This window comes from Nothoprocta perdicaria, unplaced genomic scaffold, assembly GCF_003342845.1.
Source record: "Nothoprocta perdicaria isolate Ctin4 unplaced genomic scaffold, notPer1 scaffold_4, whole genome shotgun sequence".
Classification (NCBI taxonomy): domain Eukaryota; kingdom Metazoa; phylum Chordata; class Aves; order Tinamiformes; family Tinamidae; genus Nothoprocta; species Nothoprocta perdicaria.
This window is the reverse complement of record NW_020455643.1, coordinates 3,288,452-3,308,607: the sequence shown is the minus strand read 5'-3', so window position 1 is coordinate 3,308,607 and position 20,156 is coordinate 3,288,452. Positions and strand designations below refer to the sequence as shown.

Below are 20,156 nucleotides of genomic sequence, written 5' to 3'. Positions count from 1 at the left end.
CTGGCCTGAATGCTTATCAGCTCTATTGCCAATGGCACAGTTCACACAGAATATTCTCCTCAGCCATAACAAAAACAGGACAGAAAATGTGGATGTTCGGGGCTTAGGATATAACCTCTTCTGTATTCGGGTATTGGTTGCTTTTAAAGGTGAGTTTTGGTTAAACATGTCCTCAAAAGATTTTTTTTTTTTTTTTTCTGCTATCCAGGTCGCTTATTGGCTGGAAGTATTCATTTATTCCTAAATAATTAAGCCTAAGCTGGTTAGTACTTGAAGGGTCAGTGGAATTATTTTGTTAAGGGTATATATGTTTATGCTTCTTCTACCAAAACACCTCACGGAGTAGAAAACAACTCCAAATTTGTTTAAAAAGAGAGAGTATTCGGACATATTTTTAGATTCATATATATTATGTAAATTATGGCTCCTTCTAAAGATCAAAAAAAAAAAAAAATCCATATGTGTTTCCACCAGCTCTCAACACAAATTGCCTGCCAGGGTAAAATTTTGAAAACTGTACTGTAACCACGATGATGAAGGAAAATTACTGCCAGACAGATTATACAGTCAAGAAAAACCGTGCAACTTATTTTGTGCCTCCTAGCTTGAATACATATGGGACAAATGCAAATTCTCCAAATGAAGCACAGCTCATAGTGCATAAATTTCAAACAGACAGTAATTTGCACATATTAAAGCTTGGCTTGGATCGTAAACTGAGAGTTTTTTCCTGAAATGCCAGCTTTTCGATAAAGACTTTTTTTTTTTCCTCAAGGAGAATCAATTATAAATAATAGTCTAGACAGCCAACATGGAAGGGCTCAACTTGAGGCAAATAAACTGGAAAATGTGATTGATTAAAAAATAATCATCCTGCCATGGATGGTAGGCATCATTTGAGGGAATAAAGGTTGAAATGGGGTGGGAAGACACAGCCTTTGGGTGAGGAGACCGGGAGAATGGCCACTTTTCTGGGCACAGGTCCAAGCTAACACTGAATTCAGTCATTGCTCAGTGATGTACTAAAGTGTGTGTCTAAAGCTGCCCTGACTGWGGGAAAAATTCCACCAGTTTGGGCCAACTCTGCCGATGCCAGGATTTTCAGCACATCCCCTACCCTTTACCCCTTCTGATTGAAGTACAGCGTTGAATGGTAGGAGTAACCGAGACTACTGGGAGATTTTTCGCTGTATTTGTACAGTTACACTCCACATAACAGCATAAACCCGCCACCTGCAGACATTTATTTCCACACACTAAGCCTGTCTGTGCGGAAAGCTGCGAGGGAACCGCAAGAGGCGCCAGAGCACGAGCTAAAATGGCGCCTTCCCTCCCTCTCCCCGCCCGCGCCGCCTGTGGCGTCAAATGGAGGCGCCTCCTCCCCGCTCGTCCCCTCGGTGCCCGGGACGCCGTTGCCCTGGGAACCGGCAGTGGCGGCGGCACCCGGCCCGATCCGGCCCGGTCCGACCCGGCTCGGCCGCGTTCAGCGGGTCGGTGGTGGCGGTGGGGGCGCCTCGGGAGCGGGGAGGACTCGGACGATGCCTCGGCGGGAAGCGGCGTGTGGGGGCACGAGGCGAAGGCTGCTTGGGGGKCACCCTTGGCACCCACCCGTGTGCTTTGCGGTTGCAATTTCTGTTTATTMTTTTATTTTTTAAATGGTTTTACACAGTTTCCTTCTTTCCTTGGCCTTCCTGCCTTTTACAGACTTTTTGTAACTTACAAAAAGGGAGGAAAAAGAGAAAAAAAAAAAGGGGGGGGGGGACACAGAGCATGCGCTACACCGATAGTTTTTCTCGTTTTAATTCACTTGTCTTTGCCTGTGCCTTTGTAGCGCAGTCTTGTGGTGTGCCTGAAGTCTGTAACCTGGCTTRGCCAAGGCTCGAGTTTCATACGGCAGGTACCGACTTGGTCCCTTTTATCCAGCCTGTTTCCCCTAATACTGGTTTCAGGGCACGGTCAGTTTCTGTGGGGTTTGCAGGTGGACACTGTAGCTGTGTAATGTTAGTGCCAACCCACCCTGTTAGTAACTTTATTATTATTATTATTATTTTATTTTATTTTTAAGTAGGTTGCACAGAAAAAGTCCTTTCTGGTAATGTTTTCAGTGTTTGAGGATACTTCTGGAAATGCAGCCGAAATCATAGGGTTTGGTTAAACTATCAATGTGCCCAGCTGATGGCAATGTGTTTTAGTTGTGTGTGTTTTGCTGGTAAAGCAGTGGATGTGATAACTTTTGATTATCTAATAAATCCAGCAGTCAGGTAGAGCAATGAAATCTTCGTCTCTCAAGCTCATATTCTCCATGCCATAATATCAGTGGTACCACTTGTGTCCATTTTGTTTTTTAAGAAAATAAGTCCCTTTTTCCTTTTCCTCCCTAAAAAAAAAAAAAAAATAAAAAATAAAATAAAAATCAGTGAAATGGTAAAAAGCATTATGGGAGAACCCAAAGTCTTACTTGATACAATTATAATAATTAACAAGAAAAGGCTGATTTGAGGAGCAGTGCTGGGCACATTCTTAAGTGCCTTAAGAGTTCTTCTTCCATGTAAATGAAGAGTAGTTTGGTTTGAAGTAATACTGAGTGGCTAGGGACTCAGTCTAGCATAAAATCTGCATTTATGATTATGAGGATTCGATGCAGCTTAATACCTATGCTGTCGTTTCCCATGGGATTTTACAGATTTACTGATGAGAGGAAGCTGTAGAAACTTAGTCTGCTTTAGTTAAATTACTGTAAACTGGAAGTAACCTACAATTGATTCTAGTATTTGACTCCTAATAAATATGGTCATTTGTTTTCTCGGGGCAATTCACTTTTAACCACCTGTTACCTATTTAAATAATGCTGTTTCTCACCATGTACTAAGCAGTCTGATGGAGGCTTGCAGTTGTCTCTTTTAAAACTTGCTTCCTAAAGTAAGTAGTTTAGAAAGTTTGGGTAAACTACCCTTGAAAATGGTCCTGTTGCATTAAAAACTATGGGTTTTTTTGTGCCTTGCATAATTGAGTGGGGATAAAGAGATCTGACTGCGTATGGTAGTAATTATGTAGTAGCATTCATAAAAATAATAGAAGTAGTATGATTTACATATATWATATCTTTGTCTTACACTATCAACCTTTTTCTTATAGTAGAATGGCAGACTAATTGAGGATGAACTTGCCTAATTGCATTTAATGAAGTGATAACAGATTTTGAGTAAAATCCTGTATAGATTAAATGCTCTGTAACATAACGTTATGAAACTGAAACATGCGTACGTGAGAAGGGGAAAAATATGCCCTTAATCTTCTGTTTACCAGGAAAAGCAAATTTTAGTGACTTAAATGTATTCATTTGATTGTCTGTAGATTTAATTTGTATAGGAGGCTTAGTTTAAAAACAAAATTGAATTCAAGTACTAATAGAGGATTTTTTTCCCCCAGTGTTACATTCTTCCACTTTATGCATGGTTTTATCTACTTTACACAGCTTTCTAAAACTAACATTWAAAACTACTTTAAATGTTTGCTTACAAGGCAACAGACTGAAGTTTTAACTCATACTAATTTAAAAAAAAATATGTATTTTTTTCCTCTTTGAGCTTGGTTGACCTTAGTCATTTATGTCAATCTTCAAGTTGAACCAAAACCAGTGTTATCTCTCTCTGCCTAGATGTTGTAATTCTGCTAATACAAATGTATTTCTTAATAGAAGAGTCTTTATCTATTCAGAGATAAGTCTTGCTTCATCTTAGAATATGATAATATGATATGGTTTTGAAGTGAGTAATTAATTGCTTTGAAATTATAACCTTTGGAATGYTTGTTTTTTCCAGCCACATTAAGAAATATATTTGTGTGTCCATCACTGCTTTTATCTACGGCTACAATAGAGGTTATAAGCTATTTTGAATATATTATTGACACGTTTCATGGATGCAGGTGGTATTTAGATATGTTTTAATGTACTAATTGTAATGTTTGAGTATATGTGTGACTAGACAGCTCAGCTTTTGCTCTTGAGCTCACTTATATTTCTGATGAAAATACTAAGCTTACCTACATCATTTCAGCTGGAAATCTGGAGTCTGGAAACAAAACTCTATAAAGTATCTAAATATCACTAAAATTGTCTCTGAATTTTTGACAGTATGGGATAAGGTTCTTCTGGCTATATACGTTATTATATAGTAACACAACGTTAATATGAATCTGTGTATGTTGCATGATGCTTATCTTCCCAAGCCATTCACAAAGGTTTTACTCTGACTTGCAGCCTTTATTTTTGAGAATTATCTTGTGTTCTTTGCTTTCTGTGGGTCTGGTTCAAGAAAGAAGCATTTATTTATACTAATCAAGCTTCCTCAAGCTTGGGGAATTGCCTAAATGAAACAGACAGCTAAATCTTTCTCTTAGAATCATAAATGTAATGAAAAGTTATTGGTTTTTTTTTTCAGTTGTATTTAATTTAAATTTGATTGAGCATTTTATTCCTTCTGCACATTTCTGTTTTTCCTTCCACATTAATATTTTCTACTTTGTAATAAGTTTTTACTATTTCAATTTCAATCAAATTCCCATTTGAACAGGTTGCTAACTGAATGATTCTAATTTTCGTGTTTAGAAGAGATTACTCTAGGAATCATGAACATCAAGGACTTTGTAGTACTCCCAGGTTCAAAAGCTGGAACTTCAGTGAGATTAAAAGCAAAGTAAGTGCATTTTCTCTGACTATGATAGAGATGTTGTTTCAAGGTTTTTAATAAGTTTTAATGCAACGTTAAGTAGAAGAACTTACTTGCATTGGCACAACAAGAATCATAAAACATTTATTTTCTGATATTATCTCYTAGGTTTTTATCTATAAGCCTTTCTTGATTCTTAGGCTTTAATCTGCTTTCTGAGGCAAGTTAAAGGTTTCACTTTCACGTATTTTACTACAGGAATGTCAGAGAATTGCAGTTGGAAAAAGTACAGTTAGAACAGGAAAACAAGGAGATGGAAAAGAAATTACGGCAACTGCAATCAAACATGAATAGGGAAAAAGAAGAGAGAAAGTATGTGAAATTACTATTTAAAAAAGAATTCAGTGAGACAGTGATCCTCCTTTCCTCCTCCCTCTCCCCCAGGCCTAAAAAAATTAGAATTCAGAGTTATATTAAGTCTGCTCAGCTTGCTGTACTGTGGCTTTCTAAAATCTCTGTCAAGACAAAGATCCTTTCTGGCTCATTTATTCTCTCTTCACTTCTCCCTTTTTCTCTGCCTCCTATCCATTTGGATTTGTAATCCTAGATTTGAAGCAGGAGAGGAAATGTTGCTTCTCTTCCTGCTGTTCCAGTCTAGTTTCTGTTTTGGAAGAGGATCTGGTCTTAGTGAGGCAGTCCTTTTTTTGCATGCATCTATGTAGCTTTTCAGAAAGAATGTTTTCTGTATGATGGGGAAAATGCTTTTGTATCCAAAGTTGCTTTAATTGTTAATGAATGTCAGAAATTATGGAGCCTGTTAATCTCTGTGCTAAAGCTCTAAATGATTCTCTACCCCTGCTTATTTGGAAACCCTTCCCTGCCATCTTCCATGTCAACTGTGGTAGTCACTAACAGATCTATTGTACACTAAAATCTGTGTTATAGGTTTATATGCGCCTAGCATGGTAAACAATGGTGCATATTAACCGTGCTGGATGAATGCCCTAGGGTAAATTGGGGTAATCATTTTTGTTATGTGTTTATTCTTCCAAAACTGTGAAAATTGGTGGGGTTTTAGTATGTCTATACTTAGATTACAATAGTCAAAAATAAATGCTTTATGTATTGTGTTTTGATTCCTATTGAAGTAGATGCAGAGTAATCATAGCTCAAGGAATGAGAGTATTTTGTGTTTTGGAGAGTTGGTGATCTTAAAAGTTTTTGATTTTTGTGGTGTTTGTTTTTTAATAGAATTAAGAAAAACCTCTACGCTTCTTCCACCCGTGCTTACAGAAGGCACATGGTTAGTGATGTTTTTGTTGGTGTTGGTTCACAGGAAATCAAGAGCTTTTCACTGGAGAAATGGACAGGCAGGACCAATGACCATCCGCGCTCGTGTTTTGACTCAAAACCAAGGAAATAGTAGTAAGGTAAGAAGCTATCAGCATAGTCATGGATATTGTCATTTAAAAACAAGATTTAGAAGACTCATACTACTCAATGTACCAAATTTAAATACTGTAAAAATAAAAGCATGAGCAAATTCAGAATAGAATTTTAAAAAATCGCTTATTTTTCACGTTAAGCGTGGGTTTCCCTTTGAGCTGGAGGAACAGCAAGTTCTTATTGGTAATCTGTTGTTTTCTACTTGCAAGGTAAACTTTCCTTGCTTCTGTAAGGTTAGTATGGTAAATCTAATTTGGCACCAGTTAGTCATCAAGAGTCTGTCTTTCTAATTAATTTAACCTTGTTTGAGGCTGACTGTGGATCTGAGATACCCAGTTTCTTGTGGTAGAAGTTTACCGTCTTCATAGCCATAGCCTGTGTGAGAAACGCAGCATCTTTTGCATGCCCAGTWATCTTGTGTCTTGATGCTTCTGTGTTTCTTACAATCAGAACAGAGGGAGGCTGGGAGCACAAGCACAGGTTCTCTTGCCACTGGGCCTCACTAGCTGGCATAAATAATATTCAAATAGTGCTGACATTTTCTTTTTTTTTTTTCCTGTATATGTTTTCTATATATGTTGAGAAGAGCTGTTAATTTAGAAAAACTGCTTGAAAGTGCCTGAGATATAAAGCTTATATAAATCTAAAAGAGGAACCAGACATTGATAATTTCAGATTACACAGTGACGGTTGCTGTTTGAAGCCTTTTGAAGACACAGCAGTTTGCCAAAATCTTCTCAGCCAACACACACAACTTCAGTAAAATTGCTTCCTTGAGCAAAAGAAGGAAGAAAGAGTGTCAGAAGGAAAAGTTCTGCTTCCTTCTCTTTCCTTCTTTTTAAGACAACTTGGATGTGCTACTGTTTCAGAGACTTCAGATTACAGCTGTGATGGCTAAGGAGAGGCATAGGACAGAATTTTCAAAGGGGCAAAATTTAAATGACTAAATTTAGGACAGTGTGTTTTGGAAATAGCCTTAAATATCTGTGTTTGAGAACTTTGCTGTGTACTGGGCTGGGCAAGTAAAGATGGTGCTATTTCAGCTGGGACTCGGGGAGAGGGAAGTCCCATGGGAGAGTTTTTGGTGGCACWGCATGGGTCACATAAATGATGTCAATGCAAATTTTACAACCTATTTAGCCTTTTTTCATATAAATACTAGAATTAGAAAAAAAGTGTACATTTTCATTACCAGTTTAGAATTCCTTTAATATTTTTAATCCTGTGTCTTATATAAGATTGTATAAATAGTCTAATTTTTMCTTGTATAAATGTTCTTATTTTATATTTAGGTATCTTCAGGAAAAGTGAAACTGAAAATCCTCAAAGAACAGATTCAAGGTAAAGACATGTATTTTATCTAAATAAAAGCTTCTAATAAAGTATATGTTTTGGAAGTTACAACAATTAAGCAATAAAGATGTCAATAAGAGATTGGGATGCTGTTTTCCAGAGCCAATGCAACAATCGTTTAAGGGTGAAGTGACGAAGGTTGTAGCTTCTAAAACCCCTGAAGTGAAGGGAACACCAGATGGGCAGTGTGAAACAAACAGTGTATTGCTGGTGAGTGGCTGCTATATAGCAGTGTAGTGTAGTAGATCTATAGTAAACTCTAAGCCATGTGTAGCCTACAAAACATTTATTTTTAGAGGTAAACTGTACTGAGATGTTAGAAGTTGATTTGTAGGAATTAGACAGCATGCAGCAGTTCGGTGGAAAAATGTTAGAATCTAASTGAGGGTCATGGAGTGCTGTGCTCCTTCCATTTAAGTTGGAAATGACTAAATCTAAACTCTCCTGAAATTTTTTTTTCCATCTATTTGCTTCCCTATTCAGTTCTACTCAGAAATTAATAATGCTGTCTTGTTAATAAAGGCAGCTAACGAGAGTGCAGGAAGTCAAGAAGTATGATAAGTGATCTTTTGCATTTAAAATAGAAAATGGTACCTTCTTATTTATATTTTTTCTTGTGGTTAAAAAGAAATCAATTCTATCTTGAGTACTTTGAGCTGCATGGTACATAGGAGCTGGAATGAGCCAAGGAGTAAGGCAACAACTGAGAGAACTCTTCCTGTTTCTTTCTTTAAGTGCTTGTGTGGTCTCTGTGGGTGTTGACAGCAAGTTGGTGATGCTGGCTGAGCAAAAGAATTGCTGTCAGCTGGGGATGATGATGGCCTGTTGTGCTTGAGGCCTGGGACAAAGCAGGCATTTTCACGCAGCAAATTTATCTTATTCATTTTGCACTGTGGGGTAAGAATTGGTTAGATTGCAAATGACAAAAACTAGCTGCTGTTTGGAGGAATTGTTCTCCCTGCATACTCACTGTTATGCCACAGACATCATCCACTGTGTGACCAGCAACTGCAAAGCCTCTGGGTCCTTCGTAATGACAGACTAGGAAAGGAGAAATGACCAAATTCTCTAGTGTGGCAGTGGTTGCTTTTTTCAGGCTAAACTTGGATTCAAATAATTATTTATAATATGAGCTTTCCTAGACTAATTTTTAAATGTGTACTGATACTTGAGTTAATCTTGTTAACTGTTGGAGTGTCACTCTCTACTGAAGAGCTTCATTAAGCAGAATTCTCAAACTGAACTCCATTAATTAATTGTATGTTATTACATATCAATTTATAGGCTATGTCAGATTTTATATAAAACACTTTACTGGAATATTCCATTTTGTGTGACATTCAGTAACTTAAGTTGTCCTTACTTACAATTATGCACACTCTATAGTGCAGAATAATTCCATGAATAAAGTATTGAAATTAGGTGTTTCTGTCACCATCACTGTGCTCCCTTCTGCTACTTTTTTATTACTTTCTGTGGAAAGTTTATCTGTATTTATAATAAATTAATGGTTTCATCATATTCTGTTAATGGACAGAAGCCCGTGTAGCTGTTGGAAAGTTGGAAGTTGCCCACTGTTTCACATCCCTGCTATTGCTAGGAATATAGGCTGTGGCTAGTGTTTTCAGCCTACTGAAAACATGTATTTTTCTTTCTTTTTTTCTTCTTTTTTATTTCTTTTTAGTATGCTCTTGATTAGAACATTGCAAATTTATTATTTAGCAATTGGATGATTTGATTTTCATGTTAGTTAAACTAAGCACAGGAAATGGAATGCCACATTGCTGCTGTTGAAGTRAAAATGTTGTATGCTGCTGTATATAGCTGGGAAGAGGGGTTAGCATCAGAAGTGCTGTATTAATTAAGTTGTGAAACTGTTTTCAGCCTTCAGAATCAGTACGGGCAGGCCTTGAAAAATGGGAGACTGGATTATTACTGCGTGGTACATTTAATGAGGAAGAATCTACACGATCTTTTCAGGAAGCTTTGCTGCAGTGGAGAAGTAGATACTGTGATCAGAGGGCTGCACTAAATTCCAGTGAGGTGCTGCCAGGTATTAATTTATTTCTGGTTTAATTGCGGTTTAAAATTGTTTTGGGGACTAATACACGTGCTTAAAATCAATACTTCAATTTGCAGAAAATGAGGAACTTAATAGTTTCAGAAAACAGGAATGTCAGTGTCTTAAGACTTCTTGTGTTCACGTGTCAAAGTACATTGTCTGCCTTTCATAGACTTCTGTCTATCTGTCGCAGTGAAAAAATGCATTCTGTTGAAGTATGCCTGAAAAAATAGGGGGGGAAAAGCATTTGTCTGGATTTCTTCAATGCAGTCTCTGACTTCCAGCCCCTGAATAGTGTTCATTCTTTCTGTAATTTTTATACACATACTAGTGATACTTTTTGCCTGTTTATGACATGGTAGGGATTTATATGTGGAGTCATGGAATGTGGTATTCATTTAAAAATAGTGTAGCAAGCTTACAAATCTGAATAACTGTGTACATGTGTATTATTTTAATAGAATCTGTTGGAGTCTGTGAAGTACAGACCCACCTTACYCTGATGAAGGAACCTATCCAAGTTGAGTTCAGTGCAGACAGTCTGAGCTACATGGAAAAACTCTTGCTTAAGAAGCACAGAAGGTATTGTTGAAATTACTTATGGAAGAAGTGAAAAATACTTAAAGAACTTTCAATACTCTATCAAATATTAAAGTTTTGGTGAAATTTTATTAATTAAAATGATAGTGTATGGGGTATTTTATTGTAATTAAAATAATAATTGTAACCAGATKTGGTGACCAAATATTTCAGAATTAYTACAGGGGGAGTAATTTGAAGGATTCTCTTTGCTCTGTTTGTTGTAGCATTTGTAGTACTCGGCAGCTTGGTTTAGGGGTATTTGTTATAGAGTTTCATAGAGGAAAAGTATGACCTTCAGGATACTTATTTGTAAATATAAGGGGGAATATGTTGTTAATCCCTAAAGTGTGAGGGGATACTGCTGAAATTAGTAGTTGCTGCTTGTCACTAGCAGTAAATATGGATTAGGTACTGCTGAAATAATACATATAATACATAAATAATATTTTTTAAAGATTAATCTTTTTAAAAAGATTTTCTTTTTCTTTTTTAGAACTTCTGTTAATCAAGTTTCTAGTAATCAGGTTAATGATTTAAGGCCTGTGCAAGCAGTTAATGAACATCAGGCTGCTGTGATTGGAGAAGAAGGTGGAAAAGGAGRTGATGATGATGGTGATGAGGATGACTATTCAACAGGTGTATTGGATTTCTCTTTACTGAATCAAGCTGTTAGGGATCTTTTGGGGGATGTTTTTCCTCTCTTTGATTGCTGAACAGTCACAGACTAGTTTCTACCTGAAAAAAGAATGTATCAGGAGATTAACAGAGAAACATGTGCTGCTTCATAATAAGAAAAATATTCAAATTTTTGTAGGTGTGTAAGTTGTCTAAAGTTGGAAAAAATGAGCGTGTCRAATTTAATTATATTTTGTAGTTGAAGATATGAAGAGATATTGGGCAGCTCTTTTCAGAGAGAAAGAACCCGACATTGTTTCTGAGAGAGCAGAATCCTCTCTGAAAATTGAGATCCTTGATGATGTAAGCATGTAATGAATGATGTTATCTTTGCAGTGATCCCAAGTGATTTACTTTAGAAGTCCTATTGTCTTTAATCAAGTTGATATGATAAAATTTAAATTTTAGCAACTACTAAATAAGTGCATTCATTATTTGGGGTGTTGTTGATCCACACTACATATATGAAAAGAGTACCTTGCAAAAAGATCTCATTAATTCTTTTAGTTTGTGTCCAGTGACCCCAGTTATATAGAAGTTGTGCAAAAGAAAATCTACAGGCTTCTGCTCACTTGAGTTAATGTTTTTAGAGTATTAATCTGTTGCTGAATATGTATTTATTTCTTTGATTAGTCTTATGACAAGGACTTGGACCAATCATCTAACTTTTTGGTGAAGGAAGCTGGGGCTATGGGAATGAATAAGCAAAGAAAAACTGAACCACTCAAGCAGTCTGGAAGGTATCAGAAATGCAGAGATTATTTAGAAATGGGAATAATCCTGTCTTACTTCTAAATAGTTACATTCTTAAATAACAAGCTCTTTTCAGAAAATCATTTCCTGTGAATCTTGGAGACTCCTTGACTGCAGTTAGTTCTCAGGCATGGTTGGGAAATYGATCTTCTCATCCTTATCATAAGACACAGCCTGTGCTAATGTTATGATGCTGTCAGTTGAGTTCTTTGAGTTCCTTTGCTTTGTTCCAAGATGCTGTCTGTGATTACTCTCTGTCATCTTGAATGTTTTCACTTTGTGATTGACCTGATGACCTAATGAATATTTTATGAGAAGTTCTAAAAACAATTTATTAGTTAACAGACATGTGAAACACCCATTAAGTTGGTGAATAGTAATTTTGTGTCCTCAGCTATGTCTGTCTGTAGTTAGAGAGTTGTTGAGTTGAAAATTATTTGCTTTATCCCTTTAAATGTTAAGTCGTRTAAGCTGCATTTCTTCATATGTGTAAATCTTGGATTACAGATGAAATTTCTTTTGCATATTTTTAATCCAGTAGCAGCAGGGGAATTGCACACAAACAAGTCTGTATTTGGGCTGTGTTGKGCTGTGTGCTTTAAAGATCCTGATTAATCTTGTAATTGCAGGCACACTAAGAGTCCTCATAAATAGACCTTTGTTGCTAACAGTACATGTGCAGTTCTTCTGATCTCCTAAGATTTAGCTGTAGTTTGATGTGATCTGCCTTGTTTTATTTTACTTTTCGGTCTTTCCTATTCCCTCCTCAAAGTGGTGCAGCAACTTCAGGGCAGAGGAGCACAGTAACAGACCTTTCGCCAGCAGAAATTGYAGGTGTAACAAGAAAGTCATTTGGTCATTTAAATTCTACAGCTGACACTCCATGTCTTTTGCCTCCTCTTGATAGAGATCCTATTCTTCCCAAAGAAATTCCTCAAGGTAAGTTTTGAAAACTATTTCTTGCCTCTACAGAATTCTCTTTTGTACAGTTTTGTCATAGCCACATAGGATGTGATAATCAACCATGATATTGGTCTGAAAAAATATCTTTATGATCTTTTTTAAAATGTGCACTTCACTGAACCATGCAGGCCTCTTGACCACAGCTTGGTGGTTAGGCAACAGAATCTATTTTAAAGAAGTGTTAAGTAAATGTTACTATTGCAGTTCTTAAGATAGCTCTAGTTAGATTACAGAGCACTTTAAAAGTACAAAGGAAAAACTGTCATGAGGTAGTTGGAAGTATGTTAAAAGTATTGTCAAGATCTGAGGTATTCACAGGGAGCAAGGAAAGGAAATGGACCCACGGGAGGCAGAGCTAGTACTCTGAGCAGCAAGTCTGCTCGCTTGGCAGCTCTGGAAGATGCTGAAAGTTGATGCTTTTTCTTGTCTTATGCCTTAGGGCTAGCTTGAGCAGAATCTTCTTGTTTTGAATTTGTGAAGAGCAATAGTGTAGGCTTGCAGGTTATAATTAATATAAATTTTCATTAAATATCSCCCTATTAATTATTTTATTTCTCCTCTTACAGGAAAAAGTATTTTCTGCAGTTGTCTTGAAAGAAATGTAGTGKCCAAGGAGAGAATTGAAATAAAGACTGTGGGAAGAATGCTTAGCTGTAAGCTACCCGAGAAGATCTCTAACTCTACTAAACCAGTAAGCARCAAATATCTCTTTGAGACACAATTATGGGAAGACAGGTTAATGAGAATTGGACAGTGGCTGCAATAACTGGTCCTTAGTGGTAAAATACTGTATCTTGCTAAATGTGTCAACTGTGTTGCCTATCTACTTTCCAAGTCAGTTGATACTAACAGTTGTATAGGCTCTGTGAGACTGTCCTCCTCTTCCTCCTTCCCACATACATGGTCCGCCTTTCCCTACCTGCCACCCCCCTCCCCGCAAAATACCCACAAAGAAGAAACAGTCAAGAGTGTAGTTCTGTTCAGAGAGGTTTGTTACCGTATCACATGTTTCATCCTGTGAGGATGAAAAGGCTTTTGTTCATTTCACTCTGTATTGTCAGTCCTTTGTTGGTAGTTGTTCCAAAAAAAATAAAACAGACTGGTCGCTGTCAAGAGAAAGGAAAAAAAATACAAAACAAAGCACCCTGCTCTTCACATATTGATATCAAGGCTGCTTCCTCTTGGTTCGGTACCACAAATTGCAGATGCTTTTATCAAACCTAAAATATTCATGTGTTCTTTTGCTGAAAAGAAAGTTGGAAGACAATAGTAATGGTGAAGACAGGGCCATTAGATTTGATGTCATTGTGAGGTAGTCAATGTTGCTTTTGTTGATATACACGAAGATAAATAAAAGCAAGTAAACAAAGACTGCTTCTCATTGCTATGTTCAATCAGAAGACGACATTCTCTTGTCACATAGCAACTGCAGTCTGTAGATTTTGAAAGCACTTATCGTTAAAGCCATCAACATTACAGAAAAATGCATCAATTACATTAGGCAATTAGAATCATYCCATGTTTTATGAAGTGATCATTTTATTAATATAAACTTGCAAGGGAGAGGTATGTAGCCATTTCCTTTTTAACATTTTTGTGTTTTATTCAAGTTGTTACAGGAAGTAGCCCAAAGAGAGAAATGTGTTTCTACGTGGAATTGGGGACTTGAAGGTTTCTTTGTTTTAGGTGTAAACCCGAAACAAGGAACGCTCAAAGCATCATCTTCACGTTGTGCTGACTCAAATGCTGCAAAACATAATATTTCATTTTCAGGTAATGGTGCTGATTAACTGCGTATTGTGAACGGCCTCTATAACACCTCTCTTTATGTAACTGCTTTACCTGGATCTACCTTAAAATCACTTTGGGGTCGTGTCAACAAAAACTGCCAGTGGTGTGGAGGGATAAATAAACTCAATACCTTGTGGTAGATAAAATCTAGGTTGATATTTAGATGTGTCTTTTTCTATCCACTGAAAATTTGGTTACAATTGGAATAACTTTTTTTCCTGTAATATGCATCACCAAATTGAAAGGTATCACTTATTGCGTTTAATGGTGTATGTAAAATAACATGGAAAATTTTTGAGCATAAATATTAATCTAAGTATATCCCTGGAATTTAAGTTACGTAGTCTGCTATGTTTTTTCCCATAATATGCAGAAAACTTATTCTGTTGCTTCTTTTAATTGTACATATATTCAATGTAGCAATTGTGATAATGTATTTACTATAATACAGGCAAATATTTTTCTCCAATGCTGTTGTATTTCAGGAGATGGAAAGTGGACTATTGACAGAGGCTTAAGTGAATATGCTGATGACTCTRTAGTTCAAGATGTTTTAGAAAATCAGTTGAACAGATCTTTATATCTGGAAAGACAAAGCTCTGCAAATARAATGTCTCCCCTGATGGTAGCATACCCAGGTATGGGTAGAAACAGTTTTGAGGTTCTAGTTTACTGGTTATTTTTACTTTGTGATTTTTTTTTTAAGCATGTTTATAACCTTGTTATCTTTAACCAAAGCATACATGTTTAGTGACTCTGATCCTTTGGGTCTTTAGGGCTTTTAAGATGCAAGCTGTAGGGCTGTTTTCTTTTTTGTTGGGAATATAATACTGTTTTCAAAGAGGAGTATTTTTAGAGTTTCTCCACTTTTTATTTTCARATGGTGTACTTGAAAATGCATCCATTTTTTTTCAACTCCTCTGATAATGAAGAATGTAGCCTAGAAAACTCCAGCTTAAATGCTTCCTTTCAGAGGAAATGACATTACTTGTCTGTAAAACCAACTGTGTCTGTCAAAGTAGATTCCAACAAATGCAAAAACATTTAGCAGATGTAGCTGTGGTCGGACATTGGAAACATGGTGATTTCCCAGAGGTGCAGTGAGATCTCTGAAGACTTGCATTCTCAAATTGTGCTGTTCGATAATTGTATTATCCAAGAGTTTCCTTTTCCTTACATACAATCAAGTCTGTGATGCTTGTGGTGATCACACTGTCCTCTCCAGAGCTATACTAAGTGCTCAAAATGCTTACAGAAGTTCTTGTAAGATGATTTCAGTAAGAGATAATTCTTAACTCAAAAAGCAATTCTTATGAGAAAAGAAGAAAATAAGTAATGCCTCCTGTACTTTTCACTTACTGTTCTCACTTTCAACTGTCTCTCTCTGATGGAAAACATATCTTAAGCAATTAGCTTGGCCTTTTCATTAATATTTTATTTATGTACACCTAAATTCAAAATGAAAGAACAAACGTTTTCCACAAACATCCTTATTTTATCTTCTTCAAAAATTGTACCATCATATATGGTCTTTAACTGGGAATGTTTCTTTAGCCCCTAAGTATGAGAGGCTACTTCACATGATGTTTTTGATGTTTTTATTAATGCTGATCARTTCAGTTTTACCTAAAATTAATAAACAATTGGATTCAGTTGATAACTTTAACTTAAGGTCATCAGTTAGCTGAGTCTATATTCTCTTGATAACATAAAATCTTGAATTTGTTAGGGGTTGTGACCTTTTGTGTTGTATCAGGGAATGATTCTAGAAGACCATGGTCAACRAACACGCTGTACTATAAATTGGCTGGAAACTGCCCAACAAGCCCTCGACCAAGACCAAGGAGTTCACCTGGGCATCCAGTGAGAGGTGTTAATGCAACATCAAGAGACAAGTGCCTCGGAGATGGACATGAGGAGGATGTTTTGGGAGATAGTGCTGACCAAGAAGCCTTACTCACTTTGGAAAGAGAATTACAAAGTTACATAAGTAAGTGGCAGTGCTGCTTTTTCCTTCTTATTTAAAAGCATAATGTAAAATTATTTTGTCTTCTAACAAAATGTACTAATCTTTYAGAAATACGAAAGACTATTTTTGTGATTGAACAGAATCTTTTATTTCCATGGGACTGTGTTTTAACTCTCTGTTAATTTAGTTAAGCAAGTTACAGTATGAAAATTAAGGATCTTCATCCATTGCATTCTGTTCCAGCAGTCTGCTGGATGCTAGGTGCTCTGTCAGATCATGCGTTTCTCTTGACTAAGTATCCTTTTATTTCATTATGTAATAATGAATCTCCTGGTTGTTGGAAAGCAGAATTTGTTTTCATGTAGGGGTCATGGGGAAAGTTGAGTGGAAATTACCCATCTGTCCTGAGGAGAACTGCCGCTAATAAGAAACAGCAAAATACGATGGTTTAAGAGAGTTGTCCTCCCTTGTTTGATAGCTTCTCATCAAACCCAGGAGTTAAAGAATGACAATCTGTGCTGCCTATGCACAGAGGAGAGCAGGGAGGGAAGTGTTAATACTCAAGAAACCGCCCCATTCTTCATCTCCCTCTTCATTCCCATTTTCTTAGAAGACTTTTCACTTACTTAGAGACTTCGGTCAGAAGCATAAACCTATATGAAACTAGGGAATTAATAGCATTCATGCAAATATGTTGTAAAGAAGCATAAGCTGTGAATGCACTYGATGATCTCTTTGGATTGATGGGGCGATAAGAGTTGCAATATGGTCTGGTTTGAGGGACATTCATGAGGCAGCTACTTGACCTGTATCTTTGCTCTAGTGTTTGGAGATGGCATTAGTGAATTAGTGAATTAGTGAATGCTACATACAAAAGCTGATGCTTTGCTAGCATAAGATCTTGAAGCAGACTGACTCTCCATCCCTCCTGGTGAGACAGGAACCATGTAACACAAGCCAGGCCTTATTGAAGGGTTTGTAGTGACATCCTAAGCCATTTGTTCATTTATACATAAAAGACACGTAGCTCGTCGCATGCCTTTTATGTGTGGTACTAAAATACACTAAAATATTTCAGGAAATACTCAAGAGAAAACTTGCAGCTTAACCTCTAAAGACTTTCAGAGTACAAATTTTCCCGGAAAAATAGAACCAAAAGACCACAGCAGAGTTGATGCTTTAAGGTAAGTTAAATCTGATGGTCATGGCTTTATGACACTGTAGAATGCGCGATGCCTCAGAAGAACCAAAGTGAAAACAGTCTCGACTTCCTGATTGCTGATCAGAAATGTCAGCAAGATACTTTATATTTTGGTGTKTTAAGTCAGTACTCGGACATTTCAAATGATTGATGTATTTCATTTATGAGACCACAAATTATAGCTGGGGTTATGGTTTTTAATACATTAGCTTGGTTAACATATAGCACCAAGACTTTGGAAATGTCTGTTAAAAATCATATGAGTTCATTCWTTGAAAGGTACTTTGGACAACAGTATCTGTGAACAGGTGAGTCAATAACATTTAACTTAAGTTAAATTTGGTTCTGTTTAACTGGAAGTTGAGCAGTAATTCTATATTTTGTACTGTGCTTTTAAAATGATTTATTTTGTTGGTTTGTTTTACCCCTTCTAGGATGTAGGATTTCTCTAGGGCATGATAGTGACAGTGTTCTTTTCCTCTCTCTTGGTTAAGAGCTGAAAATGGGTGTGATAAAAGTAGAGGAGAAAAATGAATATAGGTGCCTATAATTTATGTGTATATGCAATACAGAGAGCTATGTTTGTGGTTTTATTGTGCTTGTGTGAACATATATTACCAAGGCTTAAGTACAGTAGTTTGAAAAAACTGAGTTGCTGACAGTCACTGGTATTTCTTTTAAGGGACTGGGATGAAGGCCAAATGGATGATGAGGAAGAGATTCTGAAGGATAAACAACAGGTTCTTGCATTGCAGTGAACATCAAAGGATTTAGCACAATTGTTCTCTACATAACATMCAAAAATAAGAAGCAAACGGAGAGGTGTTTTGAGCACTGCTGATGTCATTTATATGGGTTATATTTATATTATATTGTAAGCTTGTGAATAAAAATGTGCAATCACTTGATTTTGACTTTTTTCTTCGTGTGAATGAAATGAGAAAATGAAAAATAAAGAAATACTTGAAAGTCTTACTGTTCTTTACTGTTCTTTAGGTTTCTTTATTCTTTAATTTCTGATCAATATACAGTTACTTTCCTGAGGAGAAAATTTCGTATACAAATGCATTTTTTTTATATTATACAGTAATGTGCAAGAAAGTTTTACTAATTGAAAGTATTTCTACATGAAAAGACTTATTTGGTGAGATGAAGAGTAGAAGTGTAATAGGACTTKCATACTTTATTGTGTATGGTATCAGATGGTGACTTTCGGGTAAAATATAGCTCATTTTACCTGGTGAGATATCATAGCAGTGAACTTTCAGTTTTCAATGTCATGTTATTTTTCTGCATTGTGATTTCTAAGGTGTTTTGGGAGGAATGGATATTTTTCCTTCTACTTTTGATGAAAAAGTGTAACTGTTAAATTGTAGTTGCAAAACTTCATTTTATATGATGCAAGATCATGCAAGCCTTGAGTGTGATTGTGCTAGGAGATTAGGTTGAATTAACTCTAATCCAAGGGGATTTTTTGGTTCTGTTTGCTGCTGCTGCTGTTGTGATAGTGCTGGTGGAACTGATATCTTGACAAGAAGATCCTTGTCTAGCAGTGAATAGAATTCTGCATTAATTATTTCTTTTTCTCTTGCAAAAAGAACAGATGTAGTGTTAAAAGCTTGCTGCTTGTGATTACAGATATAGTTTAAACTACTCCTTTGTATTTTTTCCTTGATCCAAATACAATGTGCATATGGTTACRCTTTTTTCCTACCGTCCCTGTTTTAGGGATGCCAAAAGCTGAATCCAAATGATGAGGAATTTGCAGGAAAAAAAAAAAAAAAAAGATCCTTTCTGATCAATTCTGATCAAAAGACCATTTTGTGTGTGTTTTCACAAGTCTTCCAAGGGAAATTGCAAAAGAAAAACTGTCAAGTAAATTTGCAGGGGGCTTGCATTCGCTGTATATTACATTATTCTAGTATTCATATGGCCACATCTAAATTTTAGTAACCTGGTAGTTCCCCAGCTGCTGTCATTTCCAGTTTCTGCAGCCTCTCAGCATGTCCTTTGTGTTTGCTTGCTCCATTTTTCTTGAAATGCAACCTAAAGCTTGAGAATTCCCATATGGAAGTGCAAACTCTTTAATATTCAGCAAGAATGTAATTAGATTGTTTTCTCATGGTGCTTTCTAACTGAAAAGCTATATGGTACATCAGGCAGGACAGTGCTAAATTAAGTATATTAGAATTTGCTCCATTTGTAGGAAATGCAGTTCAGCTAGAAACAATAACCTATAAGGAATATTTCTAATGGATTATGTTTTCTTAACAGAGAGATAGTTTCAGCAGCTGTAGGTCTCTTCTGCGGTTTAAGAACTGATTAAAATATGCAGCTATTAGCCAGGCTAGAATTAAGATAATGTTATTGGCAATGCTTGCTGATTACACTAATATTATGAATATTATTGTTGCTGAATCGGCCTTAAATTTGCTTTTTAGACCTTCCTGGCAAGAACTGAGGAATTTTGAAATTAGSCATGTAACTTAGATTTAAAGGCTGCTGGAAGTTGTTCTGCTGGTTTTACAAACTACCACTTAAAAGAATAAGGAGTTTATTGTGCTGAGGAGCGTACAGCTTAAGATGCTGTTCACTTGATGAAAAACTAATACACGAATGTCATGATTAGCTTTTATTTCTTTTTGCATTGCTCTGGGAATATGAAATACCTTTTGCTAATTTAAGATGCTC

General features: G+C 36.3%; 1 protein-coding gene across 8 annotated transcripts; it reads left to right on the top strand.

Moving 5' to 3' along the window:
* The first annotated feature begins 1,455 nt into the window (after positions 1-1,455).
* On the top strand, positions 1,456-18,370 carry ZBBX (zinc finger B-box domain containing). Of its 8 annotated transcripts, none has more exons than XM_026045455.1 (19): positions 1,472-1,490; positions 3,822-3,880; positions 4,610-4,697; positions 4,929-5,042; positions 6,007-6,100; positions 7,409-7,457; positions 7,570-7,679; positions 9,354-9,522; positions 9,993-10,113; positions 10,607-10,749; positions 10,988-11,091; positions 11,422-11,528; positions 12,314-12,480; positions 13,071-13,195; positions 14,115-14,277; positions 14,781-14,933; positions 16,025-16,285; positions 17,343-17,448; positions 18,148-18,370. In XM_026045455.1, exons 3-19 carry the CDS (start codon positions 4,630-4,632, stop codon positions 18,221-18,223), a joined length of 2,130 nt encoding a protein of 709 aa, XP_025901240.1. In that variant the 5' UTR covers positions 1,472-1,490; positions 3,822-3,880; positions 4,610-4,629; the 3' UTR covers positions 18,224-18,370. The 8 variants fall into 8 exon arrangements, with proteins under 8 accessions (XP_025901243.1, XP_025901240.1, XP_025901239.1 ...); XM_026045454.1 differs by lacking the exon at positions 1,472-1,490 and adding an exon at positions 1,801-1,897; XM_026045459.1 differs by lacking the exon at positions 1,472-1,490 and adding an exon at positions 2,588-2,919 and having other exon boundaries at positions 16,052-16,285.
* Positions 18,371-20,156: the final 1,786 nt, after the last annotated feature.